Raw genomic sequence first — 18,600 nt, 5'->3', positions numbered from 1 at the left:
AAATAAGTCTATATCCTTCTCTCACCCTCTATAGGTATCTCCATGCGTGACAAAAGCTTGAAACTCGATAACCATGCATGACGGTCTTCTTTATAGGAGAGCCTCACGAATGTAGGAGCCAACACCCTTAGCCTGTAGTTGAATGTTAGTACAAGTTGAAGTCTTGCGTATGAGAGGGAAACTTACCACTGGAGGCTTCATCATGGTGAAATGGTTACCAACAACGGTGACCATCTTACAAACGTCAGGACTCAATAATTTGTCCCATCCGTTGGGGCCGAAGTCTGTTCGGTTCTCCAAGAGCCACTTCATGCTCTTGGGGTCATCAGCTTGTGGAGGTGGCTTCTTGTCACCTGGCTTGCCGCAGACACCCTCGGTAGCCCAGATCAACAAGGTTGGTGGTGGCTTGAAGTCGTGCATCGTCTTTTGCTCGGGCTTGTAGGCTGTCAAAGCCTTGATGCTGTACTCGAAATGCGGGAGCAGCCAGTTGGGGGTCTTTCCAGTACCAGTTCCCAATAAGCCTATCTCGTCGAAGAAGTGATGGAGACGTGCTGGCAATGGCTCTAGTCTGATTGGGCAAGGTGAGTCGATAAGCACCAGTTTCTCGACAGTGAAGTTCTTGTCGGGATTGAGTTTGGCAAGGTCGTTCAATTGTCGGGTGACTTCGTATGCGACCACACCTCCTGCAGACCATCCACCGAGAATGTAAGGTCCCACAGGTTGACGTCTCATAACCTCTTCAAGATAGAGCTTGGAAACTCCCTCAATGCCACATGTGTAGCTTGTGGGGTCTTTCATGAAGGGGCAGTTGAGTCCATAGACCGCCAAGTTCTTGCTGTCGATTGCAGGGATAGAAACATATGATGTTGCTGAGCCTGAACCATCAGGGAAGAGAAACAGGTTCTTGGTGGCAGTCTTGGGATTACCTTGCAGCAAGACTGATGTGGCAGGTGGCATCTGCACAACGACCTGAACAACTGGGGCTGCAGGAGTCATTTGGGTGTTGACCTGGAATGTCGCGGGAGCCGCTGGAGGGGGCGAAGCGATTGGCGCTGGAGCAACTTTTGGAGGGGGAGGTGCGACAACCTTGGGCTTATCCAGACCCAAAGCTTTACGAAGGTGACCCAGAGATGGGTTATCGGCCAAGATCGTGGGATCAAGGTCGATCTCATGCTCTTCTCGCAGTTTGCCCAAGACAGTCAAAGCCATCAAGGAATCCATACCAAGGTTGCTCAAATCCGTGGTCTCGGTAATCTCTTCGAGTTCCATTTCCATTTCTTGGGCGATGACTACTCGGATAGTCTCGATCATGTCACCTCCTGGTGCTTGAGCGACAGCTTCAACAGCAGCGGACTTTCCATCTGGGATCTTTGATGGGAAATCCTCAGCCTCAGGAGTGGTGATACCAGACTCAACAGTATCATCATCACTCTCGGAGCCAGAATCAGTCGACTCAACGGAGCTAGCGTCACCAGCACCTGCAGGTTCAGGGCCAGAGAGACCGCTGAGGTACTTGCGCAGGGCGCCAACAGAAGAGTAATCGGTGAAGAGAGTGCTCTCGACTTCGAGATCTAGGTCTTCACGGAACTTGCCAGAGATGGTGAGAGACATCAAGCTGTCGACACCCATGTCGGCCCATTGAATGTCATCGTTCAACTCGTTCTGCTCGACATCAATCTCTTTCGCGATGATGTCGAAGGCGCGGACAGCAAGTCCTCCGGAAGCAGGCTTGGGCGCTGCAGGTGCCTTCACCTTGGGAGCTTTGGCAGGCTTCTTGGCCTTGACCTTGGGCGCAGGTGCAGGGATGTCGACCTGAATGGGGGCACGGGAAACAGGGCTCGCGGCCTTGACTGCGGGAACGGCAGTAGGGGCCTTAGCAGCAGCTTTTCCATCGGCCTTGGGCTTGGGCATGATGACATCCATGAGCTTTCGAGGGACACATTGGAAGCGAACAGCTCCAGCAACACCGATGACTTCCTTGGTGGTTCCATCGAAGACATAGACATCACCAGATCTCATTTTGCTACCTGCAACAGGTTGCATCTTCACGTAGGCATAATATGGTTTGTCATGCTTCAATGGCTCCAAGAATCGCACACTAGACCAACCGTGAGAGATGTAACATTCGTCCTGAGGATTGACAGTGGCGTTGACAGTGAAGCCAGAAAGATGGCAAGCTCCGTCAATCATGTAGGGACTGAAAGTGAAGTCTCCATCATTGGGCGATGTCTTGTATCGGATAATGCTGGTAGCTTCGAACTCAGGGCCATCCAACACAACACTCTGCATGCCGCGATAGACTTCGGAGTAGTCGACGAGGGCACCAAATAGTTTGTATGCCATCTTGTTACTAACTTTGTCGGCTTCACCAGTCTCAACCTTGGCTGTGAGCTGATCGATTCGCGATTGCACAAGATATGCAGTTCGGCTCCACTCTTCCTTCCACGCAGCAGGATCTTCGAATTTGATGACAGACTTGGCATGGATTACATCCTTCTTGCCATTGTTTGTGCTGATCTGGAAGTCGGCTTTTTGAGCATCAAGATCAATCTTCATGTAGATTTGGAAGATTTGGCTCTCCGGTTGGTTGATGTTCTTCAGAAGCAAGGGGTTTGGATTGTCCATGCTGCCAATGTTGATGTGAACTTTGTGTCCGGGTTTCAAAATGTTGACACCATAATCGACCAGTGTGTAAGCAATGTCAGCATGCAAGGTAGATGGGCACAATCCATTGCCATTAACCAAATGACCGGCAATAACGGGGAAGAGCTTAGGGTGAGCAAAGTCAGACTCTGCCTCAATCGTGATGGTGTTGCCCTTAACCTTCTCAGAAATGATACCTTGAACGGATGTGGACAAGTACTTCCTTGCCTTTGCGGGCGCTGATGAGGAAGAAGCAACTGGAGCGGGTGCGATAGCCTTGGGGTAATCGCCCTTGTACAATAGCCAATCACCAGTGTATTGCAGCCAATAGTTCTTGGCATCATACGCATAGAAGGGAAGATCATTGAGAACCCTCATGTCTTCATTCTCCTTGTGGAAGGCATCCCAGTTGAGTGATCTTCCAGCGGTGTAGAGGCCAGCCATGGAGGTTGAGATAATCTTCCATGGGTCTTCATCGCGGCGCATGGTTGGAAGAGTTGGGGCTGACAAACAAGATTTGATCATGCTTGCGCAAAGAGGATGGCCACCAACTTCAAGCCAGAGCGATGTCTCGCTAATAGTGGCGGTAGACATGCCAGCAGATAAACCTCCGACAAAGTCGACAGTCTTGCGGCAATGTCGGCTGAGATAGAAGGCGTCGAAGACTCCGCCGACGCTGACAACATCACTCAACAATGGAGATATGACTGGAACTCTCGGAGCGTGGAACTTGACAGAAGAAGCCAGCCTCTCAAACTCAGATAGAATGGGGTCAACCTGCGAAGAGTGGAAGGCGAATGGAAGCTTAAGCTTGGTACACTTTTGACCAGCATCGGCTAATTTCTGAGCGACAACATCAATGTCGCCCATAGTGCCGGAAAGAACAGTGTCGGAAACACCGTTGATGCATGCGATCTCGATCTTTCCATTGCTGTTGGCAATCACGTCCTGCAGGCCAGCGACGGGTGATCGGACAGCAAGCATGGCATGAGTACCAGCAGTGCACTTCTGTTCAAGGAGTTGTGCTCGCTTGCCAACCAAGTAGATGGTATCAGCCACAGATAGAACACCGGCAGCCTGAAGAGCAGCGTATTCACCCAGCGAGTGGCCAATGACGACACTAGGTGTGACACCCCAAGTTGCCCACAGACGAGTGAGAGCAATCTGAATGCAGCACATCCCAAGCTGAACAACGGTAGGTGGAAGATGTTGGACCTCAACAGAGCCATCGATCAGAGGCAAAATGGACGGAAGTCCTTGTCGAACGGCAATCTCATTGAACTCCTCAATATCTCCACGGAATTGTTTGGAAGTCTCAAAAAGTTTCTTTCCCATAGATGTATATTGGGAACCTTGTCCAGTGAAAGCCATAGCAACCTGAGGTACCGCAAGCGGGATGGGGTTGTGAGTCTGGTCTTGAAGAGCCTTCAGAGATGCTTGCACCTGGGCAACCGACTGGACTGGGAAAGCAGCTCTGTAGTTGTAATGCGCACGACGAGCAGTCAAAGTGTAAGCGAGGTCAGTCAAGCCGACCTGCGGGTTGATATCGAGATAGTCAATGTACTTCTGGATGGTTTTCTTGAAAGCTCCGAGAGATTTGGCGGAAACAGTCACGACTTGTGTGGATCGAGGGTCAGCAGAGGCCTCCTGAGGAACCTCTGGTCCGTCGGTCAAGAGCATGGCTGTGTTCCCACCAGCTGCACTAAAGTTGTTGATGAACACTGTACGCTTGCCACCTGCTGGGCGGAGGAAGGGAGTTGTCTTGAAAGCAATGTTGACATTGCGCTCCTTCAGATCTGGTGCGAAATTCTTGTTGATGGTTGTCTTGATACCAGTGTGAGGTGGGATCTTGCTCTTTTGGAGCATGAGAATAATCTTGATAAGAGCGCAAACACCAGACACAGCTTCACCGTGGCCGATGTTGGATTTAACTGCGCCCACGTATAGTGGTTGATCAGGACGTCTCCGAGGGGTGCGAGGAGCAAAGACAGACGAGACAGATTCCATCTCAATACCGTCCCCAGCTTGAGTACCAGTACCGTGCATTTCAACATAGTTGACATCGTTGCAGTGAACGTTGCACTCCTTCAAAACCTTGTCAAACAAGAAAGACTGGTTCTCTGCACAAGGATGTGTAATAGACACCGCTTCTGCCGAGTGATTGGTACCGATTCCGCGGATGACTCCCAGAATGGGATCCCGGTCAGCAACTGCGTCCTCCATACGCTTCATGATGACTGAGCAAACACCGTCGCCACGGCAGTACCCGTCTGCATCGTTATCCCAGGTTTTGCAGGAACCGGTTCGGGAGAGGAAATGACCTCTGCTGAGACCGGAGAAAATATCTGAGTTTGTCAAAACATTGGCACCACCGGTGAAGGCGGTATCACACTCTCCAGCGCGCAGAGAGGTGATGGCAACGTTGATGGCTGCAAAACTAGAAGAGCAAGCGGTATCAACAGAGAAACTGGGACCGCTGAATTTGAAGAAGTAGTTGATGCGACCGGGGCCGAAGGCTCTCACACCACCAGAAATGAAGTATGTATCAATGTCCTGGGCGGCATTCACTTCACGCCAATCGTCAGAGGTCTGACCATAGAAGGTTCCAATTCTGTCGCGCTTGGTAGATGGTGTTCGATCTGGAACAATACCGGCCATTTCCATGGCTTCGTAGCCAGTGGTCAGCATTAAACGTTGCATGGGATCAGTCTGTGCAGCTTCACGTGGCGACATGTTGAAGAATCTTGCATCGAAAAGACCAGGATTCTCAATAAAGTTACCAAAAGGTGTGTGAGAGGTGTTCTTCTTCTTGGAAGTAGGATCGGTGTGGGAGTCGACCGGAAATCTGTCCGGGGGAACAGGTCGGTGAACGTCCAAGCCTTTTTCCATTAGCTGCCAGAACAATTCGTTGTCAGCAGCGTCAGGGAATCTGCCGGAATATCCAACAATGGCGATGTCAGCTTCGCGTTTGGAGTGTTGTGTTCCTGCAGCAGTGACGGCTGCCCAGTGTGATTGATCCTCAAGAGAAACCTTGGGCGTGGATGCTTTCAGGGCAGAAACAACACTACTGGCAAGATTCGTAGGCCCAACGGCGAAGACCTTAGCCTGCTCGGTTTTGCCCGAAGCGGTGTATTTGAGGACCTTATCCCATCGGAAAGGTTCAATGACGATCTCCTTGAGAGCTTCCTGGAGAAGCTCGTAGCCATTCTTGCCAGTAAAGGGCTTGCCAGTCACACTGGAGCAGACAGGGAATCTGGCTGGTGCGTTCTCGAAGATGACCTTGGTCTGAGGTCGGAGGATCTTGTCCAGGTCCGACTGGGAATGCAGATGTGATGCGTGGTAAGGGGCAAATATTTGTACCGGTACGTTCTTTGCAGTGCGGAAGAACTCGGATTCTTCGAATGCACTGGCCTTTGTAGAAGGGGGACCACTGATCGTTACTGAAGTGGCTGATGAAGCACTGATCCATAGCTTGTTGGTTGGCGATGTTCCCTTTTCCTTGTGGAAGGCGTCGAGAGCAGCCTGTGCTGATTTCTCATCCGCAGCCACAATCGTCGACCATGACTGGGGCTTCTGTTCTCCTTCAATTTGCTGTGCTACTCTTCCCACGTGGGCACCAGCTCGGAAGGCAATTCGGACACCTTCCACGGCCAATGGAATAAGAGCGGTTAAGGAATCGGCGGAAGCGACAGCGGTGGCTGCGATCAGACCGGTGCAAAGACCGACCAATCGTGCATCAGTATTAGGTTGAATATATGAAGGGGTTCGCTCCTCGAAAGCACTGTGTGATTGTGGTCAGTTTTCTGGCAGGGGACTCAGGGGTTGACTCCTGAACATACCCGATAAAATGAGAGAATTGTGCAACGGAAACCAGAGCACTCTCGATGGCGGCATCTTTGCCGTCACCTCTGAAATAACGATCGACTAGTTCTTGAATGGTGGTGAAATTAGGGACTGCTTTTGAAGGATGTGTACGGTATTTGTTCTCTGTCCTGACGGCTTCGCCAGTTCTTTCGAGGAAACTTTGTAGTAATACATCGTCTTTGCGGGCGAAGACCTTTGTGAAAAAGGCCCTCAGGTCCGCGGTTTGGTCGCCGAAGACGTAGACCTCCTCCATGATGCTGGTAAAAAGTCGACGAGCTTCAACGAGTGTTGCTTAGGGAAAGGAAAACACGGGTAAATTGGGGTGGTCAGCTATGTTATAGGAGAATGAGAAACACGCTGGAGGCCGGTTCAAAATAGATTGGCGACCAGTAGGAAAGACCGCGCCCCCTGGTGGGTCTGGTGGGCATGCACGAGATCTGCGCAGGAAATCAAGAGCATGGCAGAGGTGGCAGCCTCCCAAACTGGAGAGGGAGGCTGTTCTGTTCGTGCCCGTGGGCCTCGAGTGTTGCGGTCATGAAAGGACTCCACCCAGCGCAGCAATGGGCTCCCCTAGTCCAAGTCAGCACTTGTTCGGCGCCCGAAGCAGCAAGTGGGGATGGTTGGTTCAAATGAGACATGGACAACTCGACAAGCTGGCGGTAATCTTACACCGCCATACGCAGGAGGATACCAGGGTGTGTCTTGTGGCACTTGTGTGATTACCTCTGAGTTGGTCTGTGGTATCTTGCTGCTGTACGAGTTCCTTCGCTTATGCCAGCCCTAAACAGCCACTTGGTTCAAAATATAAGGCCTGCCAGGCATGGGTGGTACGGGTACTCTGGCGTGGATCCCAGCTTCCCACTGGCTACCGTTGCAGGCGAAGGTCACCTTTGTATCGTTTAGAGGGGGATTGAGTTGCCGCGAGCTCAGCCGCACGCGGGCAGGACAAATGATAGGATGAGGAGTGGTAATGAGAGTACAGCCGGGGCAGCAAGAGTTTCTTTCTGTTCCAGACAAAGAGATATACGAGTGTTTGAATCACTGGCACAGCAGAGGAGTAAAGGTACACCGCAGAATGTTGTGATCGTCGTAGTGTAGGCTAAGGATATGCCAAAAGTACGAGTGGTGACTCGTGAGTCGTGAGTGGGTGGTGTTGACACCCGGAGAGAGTCTTGTAGTGGTACCAAGTACCTAGTACCTGTCACGCCCATTATTGCCCTTTACTTTTGGGCAGTCACACTGCACCTGGACTACGAGTACGAGCCCGAGGGGCGCCTGCGCACTTTCCCTGTAGACGCCGAGTGCAGGCACTCACCGTGAGTCGTGACTGCACCTCCAGCTGCCAAGCTTCTTAACAACGCCAAACCCGTTACGGATAACCAGCCACTTTAGCTCATCATCAGATCGGATTCAATTATATCTGTCTGTTGCTGGCTTCTAGAGTCCAAGGTACAGACAAACCGTCCGTTAACCCATACCAGATGTCTATGTCTCAGCGAGCTCGTACCGACTGTCAGCGCAATGGAACGTTAAGGTGCAATATGCTCTCCAAGCCTTGGTCCTAGACGCCATTCGCAGACGAAATGGTCTCTTCCTTCAATCCATGAAATGGTAATTGCCACTGACTTACACACTGGACACTCTGAATATAATCATATGCAGATAATCAACTGTAATCTACCTGCCGACCTCGACTCGGTCATACTTTTATCTCGCTGATTGCTGAATCGACAAGGCAGCCTGTACACAATCTTACACCATGTAAAGACAAATCTGTCACAGTGTGACAATACTGAGTACGGAGTACTCCCTCACCCACATCGCCCAGCTTAGCGGCCACCCCTAATCAGCTCGGCTGAGGCTGAAATGCTCCTTTGGTGGCGGCAAGGAGATTGGAGAAAAATGACCACTGACAAACAAATCTGGGGTCCGCTGTCTCCCAAGATGATGACTGCATGGTCCATGAATTTTTTGGGCTCCAGCTTGTATTTCGTGTTTGTTGTTCCCATGCCCACCGTGACAAAATAAAAAATGTTTCGGAGATTTCTCACTGGGCTACAACCACTCAAGATTCCCAACGTTGTGATCGAGCCATCATGCTCACAGTCCGTCGAGTCATCGATAACCAACACACGCCCTACCTTCTTTGATTAACATGTGCCAGTCACGCAACAAACCACAGGAGGCGAGTCTCCTAGAGAGTGGGTTGAGTCGTTATCATTCTGCATCGGATCCCTGAATCCCTGAGGTCCTGAGGTTCTGATACGACCGACCCAAAATTTCTCAAGCAATTTCGCCAGCACTGCGGTCGCAGGCGGAGTTTGCGACAAATGAGATGCCAACAATGTCTCCTTGACCCGTGTTTGAAAGGGGCAGGGTGCCAGGGTGGCATGGATTGTCCCAAACATCGCAGTGCAGGGATCAAACATGCTTCAGGGCAACCCAGACTTAACCTCCGGTTAGCTCGTCTGCTACTCCAACAACGGTCTAGTGATCCGAGCTTTAATCTCTATATTTGGGTGCAAATCTGCTGTACCTTTCTTCTTTGGGTAGAGCCTGGTCGCCCAAGCCTCTAGCCTTCCGCTATATCGATCTCTTCGAGTTCATTGACAAGGTTCATGGCTGGGAACAAATGACACGGACAATTTTAGCTTGTCTTGAAAGATTCCATTCTGCCTTCCATTCCTTCAAACTTGCGTTGGTCCGCCCGGTACCGCGGTTCACGTTCTGCAGATTACAGCAATACTATTGTTCCGAATCAAAATGACATTTATGCCCCATTTATATACGGACTTCAATGCTATTGATGTCACTGATTCTCAAGAGTCAAGACCAAGACCAAGACTGGCACACGTCCCACAAAGAGAAGTATTTCGCTCGGAATGATACCGAGTATGAGCATCAGCATTGGATACCGCGTTGGTCCAATTTCGATCATGATAAGGAATATCTCTATCTACAGTCGAGTCATGTTGCAAATACTTGAGATAGTGAAAAGGGGTACACTACACTTACCCGTTGATTCGCCATCACTCGCTTTTGCAGTAGTAGTGACCAAGCTACTGGGCAAGAATTTATGAGAAGGAGGGTACCATTCCACTTCTTGCTGGTATAATTTCATGATTCATGTCAGGGAGTCCGCCATGCGTTTCCACGTTTGGGGACTCCTTTTATTCGAGGTAACCACGTAGTCTTGGACCAAGAGATTTCAAGGGATGAGCCTACAGTAGTAGCGAGCCTCTTACGCATTTCAGAGTTATCGGCATCCGCATTTTTGGCCTTCGGCTTGCCTTTGCCGGACAAAGTGGCCGCTGGGCTTGACTCTTGCCTCTTGACCCTTGACGCCAGATTTGCATCCGCAATAGCCTACGGAGTTCACTTGCTAACGTACTAGTCGCTTTCAGAAGGATTGACCTAGAAGCTACTAAAAAAGTCTTGTCCTGAGAGAAGGGTGCTGTGGAACCCGGGTGGGTGATAGCCTCAGACATTGTCTCCCCCCACCCCCTTTTTAGCTAGTCTCAGCCTTGAAGCGACCGTGAAAAGAAAGCCCCGTAGCTCAAACTACTGTCGGGAGAGGCGCTTTCGGGCGATACATGGTGGTTCTATTTGGTTTGAGATGTGGCATTATCAGAAATTCTAATCGATAACAAATAATTCAACCTCGACGAGATTATGTGGCGCTTGGCTTGCAGATGGAGTTCTCCTTTTCTGGGGTGGTTAACAGAGGCTCCCTCCAACCGAAACGACGCCCACAGCATGCGGAAACCATGTAGAATACGCAAGGGTCAACATTAATAATGAGATGTTGGATCTGTGCATGGGGCATTTCAAGGCTGAATGGAGCGTGTCGTAGATTGGTACCCCTTACGGAGTACCTCGACGTGAGTGTGGTTTCGTGGCCCTTTGCTGCTAAAACTGCCATTCCGATTGCCACCTCCCAGACTTTTGTGGAACCGTATCATGTATCACGGAGAGAACACGACTCATGAAAAACTTGTTTGCCATTCATACTTATTAATGCTCCATGCTGCCGTCAAGCTCCCTCGGGTTTCGCTTATCACGGCAATTTTGCCACAGTCATGTTCAAGTTGTGGTTCGGTTGGTCCAATAATGAATATCACACTAGTAACCGGCTTTCCTGATGGAGTGAGAACTCGAAATCCGGTATCACCTACTCGTACGAGTACGGAGATCCGTCGTCTAAGCTTGATACACATTACTCCATAAGAGAACATAAGGCCAATGCTACTAATAATAAGGCGTTCGGGGACCACACTCATTTTAGAGATCGGCATTTGAATCATGTTCGGACTCGTACTCGTTACCAATATCTTCAAGCGGCGTGAAGTACGAGTAGCTGCCTAATATTTGTTTGCCACATTGGACTTGTGAGGTAAGCTCAGATGGATGTTCATGTTCGGACAAGGCTGTGGCTGTGGCTGATAATGCGACCCCAAAGCGTGCTATCGAATAGTTCCACCCTGGCCACCGAGATGTAGAGCTATTTTCCTATTCGGTCATTTTTATCAAATCATTCGAAGGCCATCCAACCCATTGGAGACACTTTCTGAGGCCTGGACAACAGTGTGAGGCAGCCGATAACGGTATGCTTACCATAGGTAAGACAAAGCGAATACTATTCAGCTTGCACGAATTTGACAGGAGATTTCCTGAACGAATGACCTACCTTGGACAGTATGCTCAGGGGTTGAGTGTTTTATTTCAGGGTTTTGACCCCTTGATGATCAGCTTATCACAATAAAGATCGCCAGGAAAGATCGAAGTTGTGTAACTTAGGATTCCCCAGGATCCCGTCGTTGCTAGTGTACTTGGTTCTGCTTGAACGACCATGCTGTTGTGTTAATTGTCCAGCATGTTGTGATCATGTGCGAGTGCGAGGTTTCGGGCTCCCAAGCTGGCGGTGAAGCCAGAGCCATACATTTGAGATCGAAGGATACTCCAGTGCAGAGCTATGGTGGCATCTTGCCCTCATCTTCCTAAGTTTAGCTCAAATGATTCAAGAGCCTGGCCTTTGATCGCCACAGAGCAAGAATACGCCTGTGCCACTGGGCTATTCCAAGACTTTTGGCCCAGAACCAGGAAACGGGTGTAAGATCATAGGTTCTAGACTCGCCCGCTCGCCTCAGTTGTGCATCACGACATCAACACCGGTATGCAGATGATCTCAGTATTTCTGGATTCTGCAAGGGCATAGCCAACGAGCCGCAAGAGCAAAAGAATTCCAGTTCATTGTTGGCCAATAGGTAGTGTTCCGGCATCATTGATATACGACGACCTGATAGACCAATGGCATCAGCAAGGTGTTTGGCACCCAAAGCAGGAACAAACCTGCTGTTGGTATGTCTCGGCTTGGTTACCAGCTGGATCCTGACGAAATGCAAAGCCATAGACGGGGTATAGCTGCGTCAAAGTAGCACAGGATTCTTCCAGTAGAAAGATATCAACAACCCGGTTGGACCATTCAACATCTAGACCTGTTGTGGAACGTGGATTCCAAGTATTGGACAAGGCGGATGGGAAGATTGTGCCTGCAGGAGGTCGGAACTACCTCTCGTTGGTTGGGTGCAAGAAATGTCGGCCTGAGACACCAGTTCATTGACCAAACTTGATATAGACTCGTACAAGTATCAGGGATCCGAGGTTAAAATCATGATTTTGACTGACGATCTCATCCCAGTGTAGTTTATTCTCGGAATAGATGGGGGAGCTTTTCCGGGTTCCTCGTACTCATGCTCACCCCCAACTTGAAGTATCAATGGCGACGAAGGCGAGCGAGAGAGAGGTAGCAACGCCCCTGTATTCGACGTGCGACTGGTGATGCCATGAACGAGTGTTCCATGGACGTGACACGTGAAGTCAGCTTGGACCTCGGAAGGTCCAAGGTCATGGTGAATTTGCTAAGCTTCCCACATGGGCTATTTTGGGCGTTCAAGATAGCAATCCCATTATTCAGCCCACGCCCACAAGGAATTTAGCAGTTGATTTCCCTTGGTCCTTGGCGCTCACTGCGGCTCAGGCTGTGTGTCTCTTATTTTGGCTTTTCTCAATTTGCCATTTCGGCATCGCCTGTCTCTCTTTCAAGTTTCAATACATTGCCAATGCCAACACGGGGTTCAACCTGCAGATTTCCAGCTTGAGCAGACACAGAACAACTGAGTCTTTGCCCTTACCCCTCCTCCTCTAAATCATGACTTCAATCTCGATTCATCCGGAGGCTAAACTCTTGGGTGGGTTAGTCCTGTTTGAGTCTCTCGTAGTCTCTCTTGACATTTCGGCCTCCATTCGCACTTCATCCCTTTCCTGAGGTGGCTTTGGTTCATCCACCGCCACGTTTCATGCTGCCGGTTTTAGTATCCAGCTGACCATTTGGGCACTATCTCACATCCAAGTATACACCCTCCCTCCCTATGATCCCTACTAGTATCGCTGCCTTTCCAGGTTCGCCCTCGTAATTCGTCCTCTTCTCCTTCTTCCTACCATTTCGCTCCACAATTTATTTAACATCTTCTGCCATCCCATATTACGAGTACTGAGCAACCCGTGTTGACGTGTTGACACTTTAACCGGGCACTCAGAGCCGCTCTTTTCACGCCCAGAGAATTCCAACTTCAACTTTCCGACACCGCTTTTGCATCAACGCCCTCTTTCTTACCGCCCACCTTCTTTTGCGCACGTCACAAAACAATTCCACCATATCAACCTGGTCGCGCCAATTCATTCTTCAAAATGACAAGGCTACAGAAGACGCCTCCTAATGGCTCAGCACCATTGCAAACTGCTGTACCCTATGAAAATCTGCCACTGTCCGCGCAGCAGCCCGTTCCTGTAACCTCGGCCCTGCTACCGAGTTCATACAACGATCTTCCCTCGACAAACCCTTTCTCTCCAAACTTTGCGCCTCAGCCAGCACCTTCTGCTGCTGCGCAACCTGATCACCTCACCAATCCTTTCTCACCTGTGTCGCCGATCAGTGACCCTCGACCATTCGAACGAGCATCGCAACCCACCATCCACGCTCCAGAGCCTCAGCGACCAAATGGCCAACGCAATCATGCGAGTCTACAACGTCCAGACGCAAAGCCCTCCACTTCCACCAACCATGCCGAGAAAGGCCCCAAACACGTGAGAGTCGCGAAGGATATGTTTGATGGTGCGCTTCCACCAATGTACAAACGACAAGCATCAGATCCAATTAAGCCTGGCGATGTTGCACAGGCGTTGTCGAGTACTCATGAATGCGGTTCTTGCGGCAAGAAAATCGCAGAGGGTGCAAGTTGCACATGTGGAAAGCGCAGATCCAATACGCCAGCAGCACGCCCAGCAAATGGTACCAACCATAGCCGTACAACCTCAGCAGGTGTCAATTCAGAGAGATCAATCGCATCATCGAGTACTGCTGTACAATCGCAATCCTCATCATCAGCACCTGCCCACTCTTGCAACAAATGCGGCAGGCACAGGAGGCCAGGCTCTCTGGAACACGTCCCGACCATTAGCCCCACACAGGCTCAGCCTGATGCCAGACTTCAACGAGCTGGTCTTGCGATTCAACCCAACGCCGCTCCCAATCAAAACCCCATTTATCCTCAAATCGACATTATTCCTCCTTCGGCGACCACGTATCGTCGAACAAATACTATTCAGACCCCATTCACTCCCTATGGAGAGGAATCACCACTAGTGACTGGCCCTGCCCAGCCTCAATCCCCACCGAGAAAGCCAGAGTCAAAGGGTGGCTTCCGGAATAATTCCATTGTCCGCTCGCTTTCTCGCCGCCTGAGCCGAAGGGAGAAGGAAAAGGATAAAGAAGTGCCAGCCGCACCCCTCCCTAGCCAGCAGCTAGCCGCGTCCGAGAATGGAACCAGTGAGCAGAGTGCAGGACGACTCATTAACATGATATCGACCGCCATGCAGGAGCCAGCCCATGGACGTGATCAGCAGTATGCCAAGATCGAAGTGTCACCTCCAGACCGCCCTGGATCTCCATTCTCTTTCGTTGGTGAGAGAGACGAAAGCGAAACTTTCAAGAAAGAAGCCGGTTTCGACAGCAACGCAGAATATACACCCAACAAACAAGACACCCTTGATGTCGTTCCCCGACCAAAATCTGCAGATGCACACACTGGCCGACATCTCTCACCTGGAGATGCGGAAAGACCCCAGATTACCAGATTCAAGAGTCTAAGGGTCGGAGTCAACAGAGTCAATCAGAGCATCAGCAGAAGCCAGAGCTTGAAGAGAATGAGCAGTGTCAAGACAGCGCATCATGCCTGGTACGTTGATGGCTCAGACGAGAACTCCCTCCCTGTCTTTTGAGCTTTGGCGCTTGTTGTGACCAAAACTCCTTGGAAATGGCCATGTCGAGGTTGAGGAGTGGAGAGGAAAGAAATTATGACACGCTCGCAGAGTTTTGATGGGATTGGATTGAATTGGATTGACTTGATGATTTTGCAAAGATCTCTACTTCTATCCTTGTTTTTTTGTTTCCCCCGCTATATGATACCATTCTGAATTTTTAATAACTATTCGACAAACTGTGTTTTACATTCATATGCATGGGGACGAGATTGAAGTAGATTCTCGATTTTGTTCGATTTATGTACCTAGGTAGAATCTAAGTTGACCAACAGCACTTTCCGCACGTCCTCTCTACAAGTCCAAGTGGTTGATCACACTTTGAAACATTTTATATCACCACTCACAACTCCATCCCCACGTCCAATCAAGCCTTCTTCGACCCTTCCTCCTCACTCGCCTTCTTCGCCCCCTCGGGATCATGGGCTACAACCTCGATTTCCACGTGCATGTTATCCAGACCCAACTTCGGGACCCCAACAGTCGTCCACAACGGCTGGTGGTCAGGCATCCACTTGCGGAAGTTCCGCACCATGGCGCCAAACGCCTCGTCGCCCAGGGGCACATGGTACGAGTTGACGCGGAAGACCTGCGACCAGCCCTGGCCGCCGGCGTGTCGGAGGCACAGGTCGACGTTCGCGAACGCCTGGTCGACCTCTTCGTCGAGGTCGGTCGAGATGGCGTTCACGGGTCCTTCGCTCTTCCAGCCGCCTGGAGAAAAGCAAGATAAAGTGGGTTAGTTGCCGGTGCTTGTGTTTGCAAGTACATGCATCGGTGCTTCCTGATTCGGTTGTAGACTCAGACTCACCTTGGCCGGAAATCTCGATTCGGTCTCCTATGCGTACTGCCTGGCTGTATGCATATGTCTCGTTGTTCTGCTCTCCGACGCCCGGGTAGTTGTAGAAGCGGAGATGAGACATGGCTGTCAATGGCTGCTGTGGACGAGCTAATATACTATGTAGGGTTTTAAAACTGTTGTGTAGGACTCGGAGATCTGTTGAAAGTGATCGATCTGACTTTGGCTCTTCCTGTCGTTATAAACCTTCAAGATCGCCCCATATATACTTCGTAGGTACCTAGGCACTTGATTAACTCCTACCATATTCATCCATTCGGAATCCCCACAGTGGCGGCCTCCTCACCAGCTGAAACTTCGAGTTGAGCTGGCTTTCGTTCCGCGGGAGCATTTCCCCACCTCGAATCCCGGCTGACTAAAATGAAATTCTGCTGATGGCCATACACCGCGTCTACCAGCATTATCAAAGACCCTGATGTCTCCGATGCTCGAGCGGCTATGCTACTTCATCTAGCCCATCTACTTCTTTGAGCTATCCTTCGACATGTGGCCTAGCTCAATTTATCCCATGTGGACCGTGATCCGTCATTTTGAATGAACCGTCATCCACCTCCCTCGTTCCTATCACGCAGTCCGAGTTGCTTTTGCTTGAACACCAAGGCCACTATCATGCTTAAAAATCAGCCTGCGTTCACCGACGCTCAACTCGCAACGATGAGAAGACTTGTGAACTTCCTGCTTAGTGATCAATGTGGGTTTAGCTGACGCACTCACTACAAGGCACGACAAGAACAATAAGTGTTTGAAGCAGACAAAAGGAAAAGTATTTCGTATGATAATGAGGCAATTCTATGGAACTGGAAAAGAGAAGAAATGGAAAAATAACTCCTGAGTCCAGAGTCTTCTAAAGCGCAATGGCGACCCCTGGCCAGCTTGACCTCTCGAACAAATGCAATCCACGATTCGACATGTCCTGGGAAAGAAAACCCAAACATCAACCAAGCCAAAGAAAGAAAGGTAAAGAAAATCATCGACCCAGACAAAAAGAGACTTGACACGGTCTCGTACCGCCTCACTTTCTCAGTATCTGCGACACCCATCGTACCCGGCGAACGAACATCATGCATCAGATGGCAATCATTCCTTCTTAGCCTTCTTTCCAATATCCTCCAGGTCAGCCGAACTTCCATTGCCAGTTCCATTGCTGGTTCCAGCACCACCACAGCCTCCACCACCCATAACCTGATGTCTTGCATCAAATTTAGCTCCATCACCCTTTAAGTCTGCTTCATCTTTGCCCTTCCCCTCCTCTTTCTCAATCAACACCTCCCAGCTCTCAGCCCCAGCCTCTGCCGACTTTCCCTCCTTAAGATTCTTGGCCAGATCCTCATTCCAAGCAAAAATGCCCCCTCGCTCCTTGAAGCCACTCATATCCCAGAACACACTGTCCAACGCCTCTTCAACACCGACCTGCACGATACTCTGACTGGGTTTTTTTCCCGACCTGTCGAGAAAGTGCAGACGCTCATCGAGGATGAGGTAGCTCTTGGCCATGACCTTGTTGCTCTCCGGCACGATACATTTCTGCGCGGCGTGTTTGGCGCAGAAAGCGTCGAACTCGTCATCGCTGATTTGAAATCCCCATGCGTCGCGCTTCGTGTCGGCAGAGTCGTTCTCGCCCTCGACGAGCAGGACTTGGAAACACTACCAGCGGTACGGCTGCAGCGCGGCGATGTGGCGATTCATGTCCTCGTCGAAATTGTACCGGCAGATGACGCTGTTGAGCTTGAACATGACCCCGTACTCGCGACACCACTCTGCGACTCGATACAACTGGCTGATGTGCGTTCCCGTGCCGCGTCCGATCTGAATGTTGGTGGTTTCGTCGAAGCTGTCGCAGGAAATGGCCAGGATGTCGACGTTCGAGGCGTGTGCCCGGATCCAGCTCTCGGTGATCTTGGAGCCGTTGGACACGATGCTGACCGATTCTAGCTTGAGCTCTTGCTTGCAGTAGTCGACCATCTTGCCGAGCATGGATGCGTACAGGAATGGCTCGCCGCCCGCAAAGTTGACATTCTTCATGCCGGCTTGTGATAGGCGAAGAAGTCCCACTTTGGCGTCTTCAAGTGGTGCGATGTAGCTGTTTGTGTCGGTGTGGAAGCAGAATCCGCATTCATAGCTGCATTTGCGAGTGAAATGGTAATTGACGCTGAGAGGAATGGTTTTGTTGCTGACCTTGAGTTCGTTGGATTTGTTGGGTGCTGAAATCGGTTTTGGTGCTGGAGGATGAACGCAAGATGGGTTGAAATGCTTATACACGATAACGCAAAGGCTGATGGTGAAGAGGAAGATCCCCAGCCAGGGCTTTGAGAGCAACATATTGAATGAGACTGAACTTTGGCTAAGTATTTCGATCTGTGACTGTTACTATGGTGGGATGGGAATGATGAGAATGATGGCAATGATGGAGAGAAGAGAGGTACACTAACAGCCTTACTCTTTGGTTATATGTTCAGCGAGTACCAGGTACGAACTAAAAAGAAAGAACAACAGCCAGATTGGCAAACAACACATGTACCAGTCACTTGGCAAGGTGATTGATGAATGCCATTGTTTACATCTTCCAGAAGTCTGCAAGGAGACAAACTTCTGCAGAAGCGCGTCAGCAACAACGTGCCTAAGGGGAAGAACAATGGAAAAATTGAAAGACCTCGCTTTCCACCACCAAAGCAGGTCCATCGATCTGGAAAGTGTACGCGTAGATTATGCTTGGGCTTGATCAGGAGGGCTCGCATGAACCCACCAGGCGGATACCCGTGTTTCTGTACTTACCCGAGGATTGAGAACAATGTCCTGATTGATGCGGCATAGCCGAAAGGATATCGATAAGAATCGCTGTGTTTGCTCCATTGTAATGGCAC

At 50.3% G+C, this 18,600-nt stretch overlaps 4 protein-coding genes across 4 annotated transcripts; 1 reads left to right on the top strand and 3 right to left on the bottom strand.

Moving 5' to 3' along the window:
- Positions 1-90: 90 nt before the first annotated feature.
- On the bottom strand, positions 91-6,760 carry LTR84_010887 (uncharacterized protein; the record flags this gene model as incomplete). The annotated part of the gene is made up of 3 exons (XM_064854420.1): positions 91-132; positions 187-6,424; positions 6,483-6,760. 3 exons carry the CDS (start codon positions 6,758-6,760, stop codon positions 91-93), a joined length of 6,558 nt encoding a protein of 2,185 aa, XP_064709146.1.
- Positions 6,761-13,254: 6,494 nt separating this feature from the next.
- Positions 13,255-14,844, top strand: LTR84_010886 (uncharacterized protein; the record flags this gene model as incomplete). The annotated part of the gene is made up of 1 exon (XM_064854419.1): positions 13,255-14,844. The coding sequence occupies one exon, from the start codon at positions 13,255-13,257 to the stop codon at positions 14,842-14,844; it is 1,590 nt and encodes a 529-aa protein (XP_064709145.1).
- Positions 14,845-15,250: 406 nt separating this feature from the next.
- On the bottom strand, positions 15,251-15,803 carry LTR84_010885 (uncharacterized protein; the record flags this gene model as incomplete). The annotated part of the gene is made up of 2 exons (XM_064854418.1): positions 15,251-15,594; positions 15,692-15,803. 2 exons carry the CDS (start codon positions 15,801-15,803, stop codon positions 15,251-15,253), a joined length of 456 nt encoding a protein of 151 aa, XP_064709144.1.
- Positions 15,804-16,816: 1,013 nt separating this feature from the next.
- Positions 16,817-18,058, bottom strand: LTR84_010884 (uncharacterized protein; the record flags this gene model as incomplete). Its single annotated transcript, XM_064854417.1, has 2 exons — positions 16,817-17,306; positions 17,388-18,058. 2 exons carry the CDS (start codon positions 18,056-18,058, stop codon positions 16,817-16,819), a joined length of 1,161 nt encoding a protein of 386 aa, XP_064709143.1.
- Positions 18,059-18,600: the final 542 nt, after the last annotated feature.

This window comes from Exophiala bonariae (genome assembly GCF_035927105.1).
Source record: "Exophiala bonariae strain CCFEE 5792 chromosome Unknown scaffold_5, whole genome shotgun sequence".
Taxonomy (NCBI): domain Eukaryota; kingdom Fungi; phylum Ascomycota; class Eurotiomycetes; order Chaetothyriales; family Herpotrichiellaceae; genus Exophiala; species Exophiala bonariae.
This window is presented reverse-complemented; position numbering and strand designations above follow the sequence as displayed.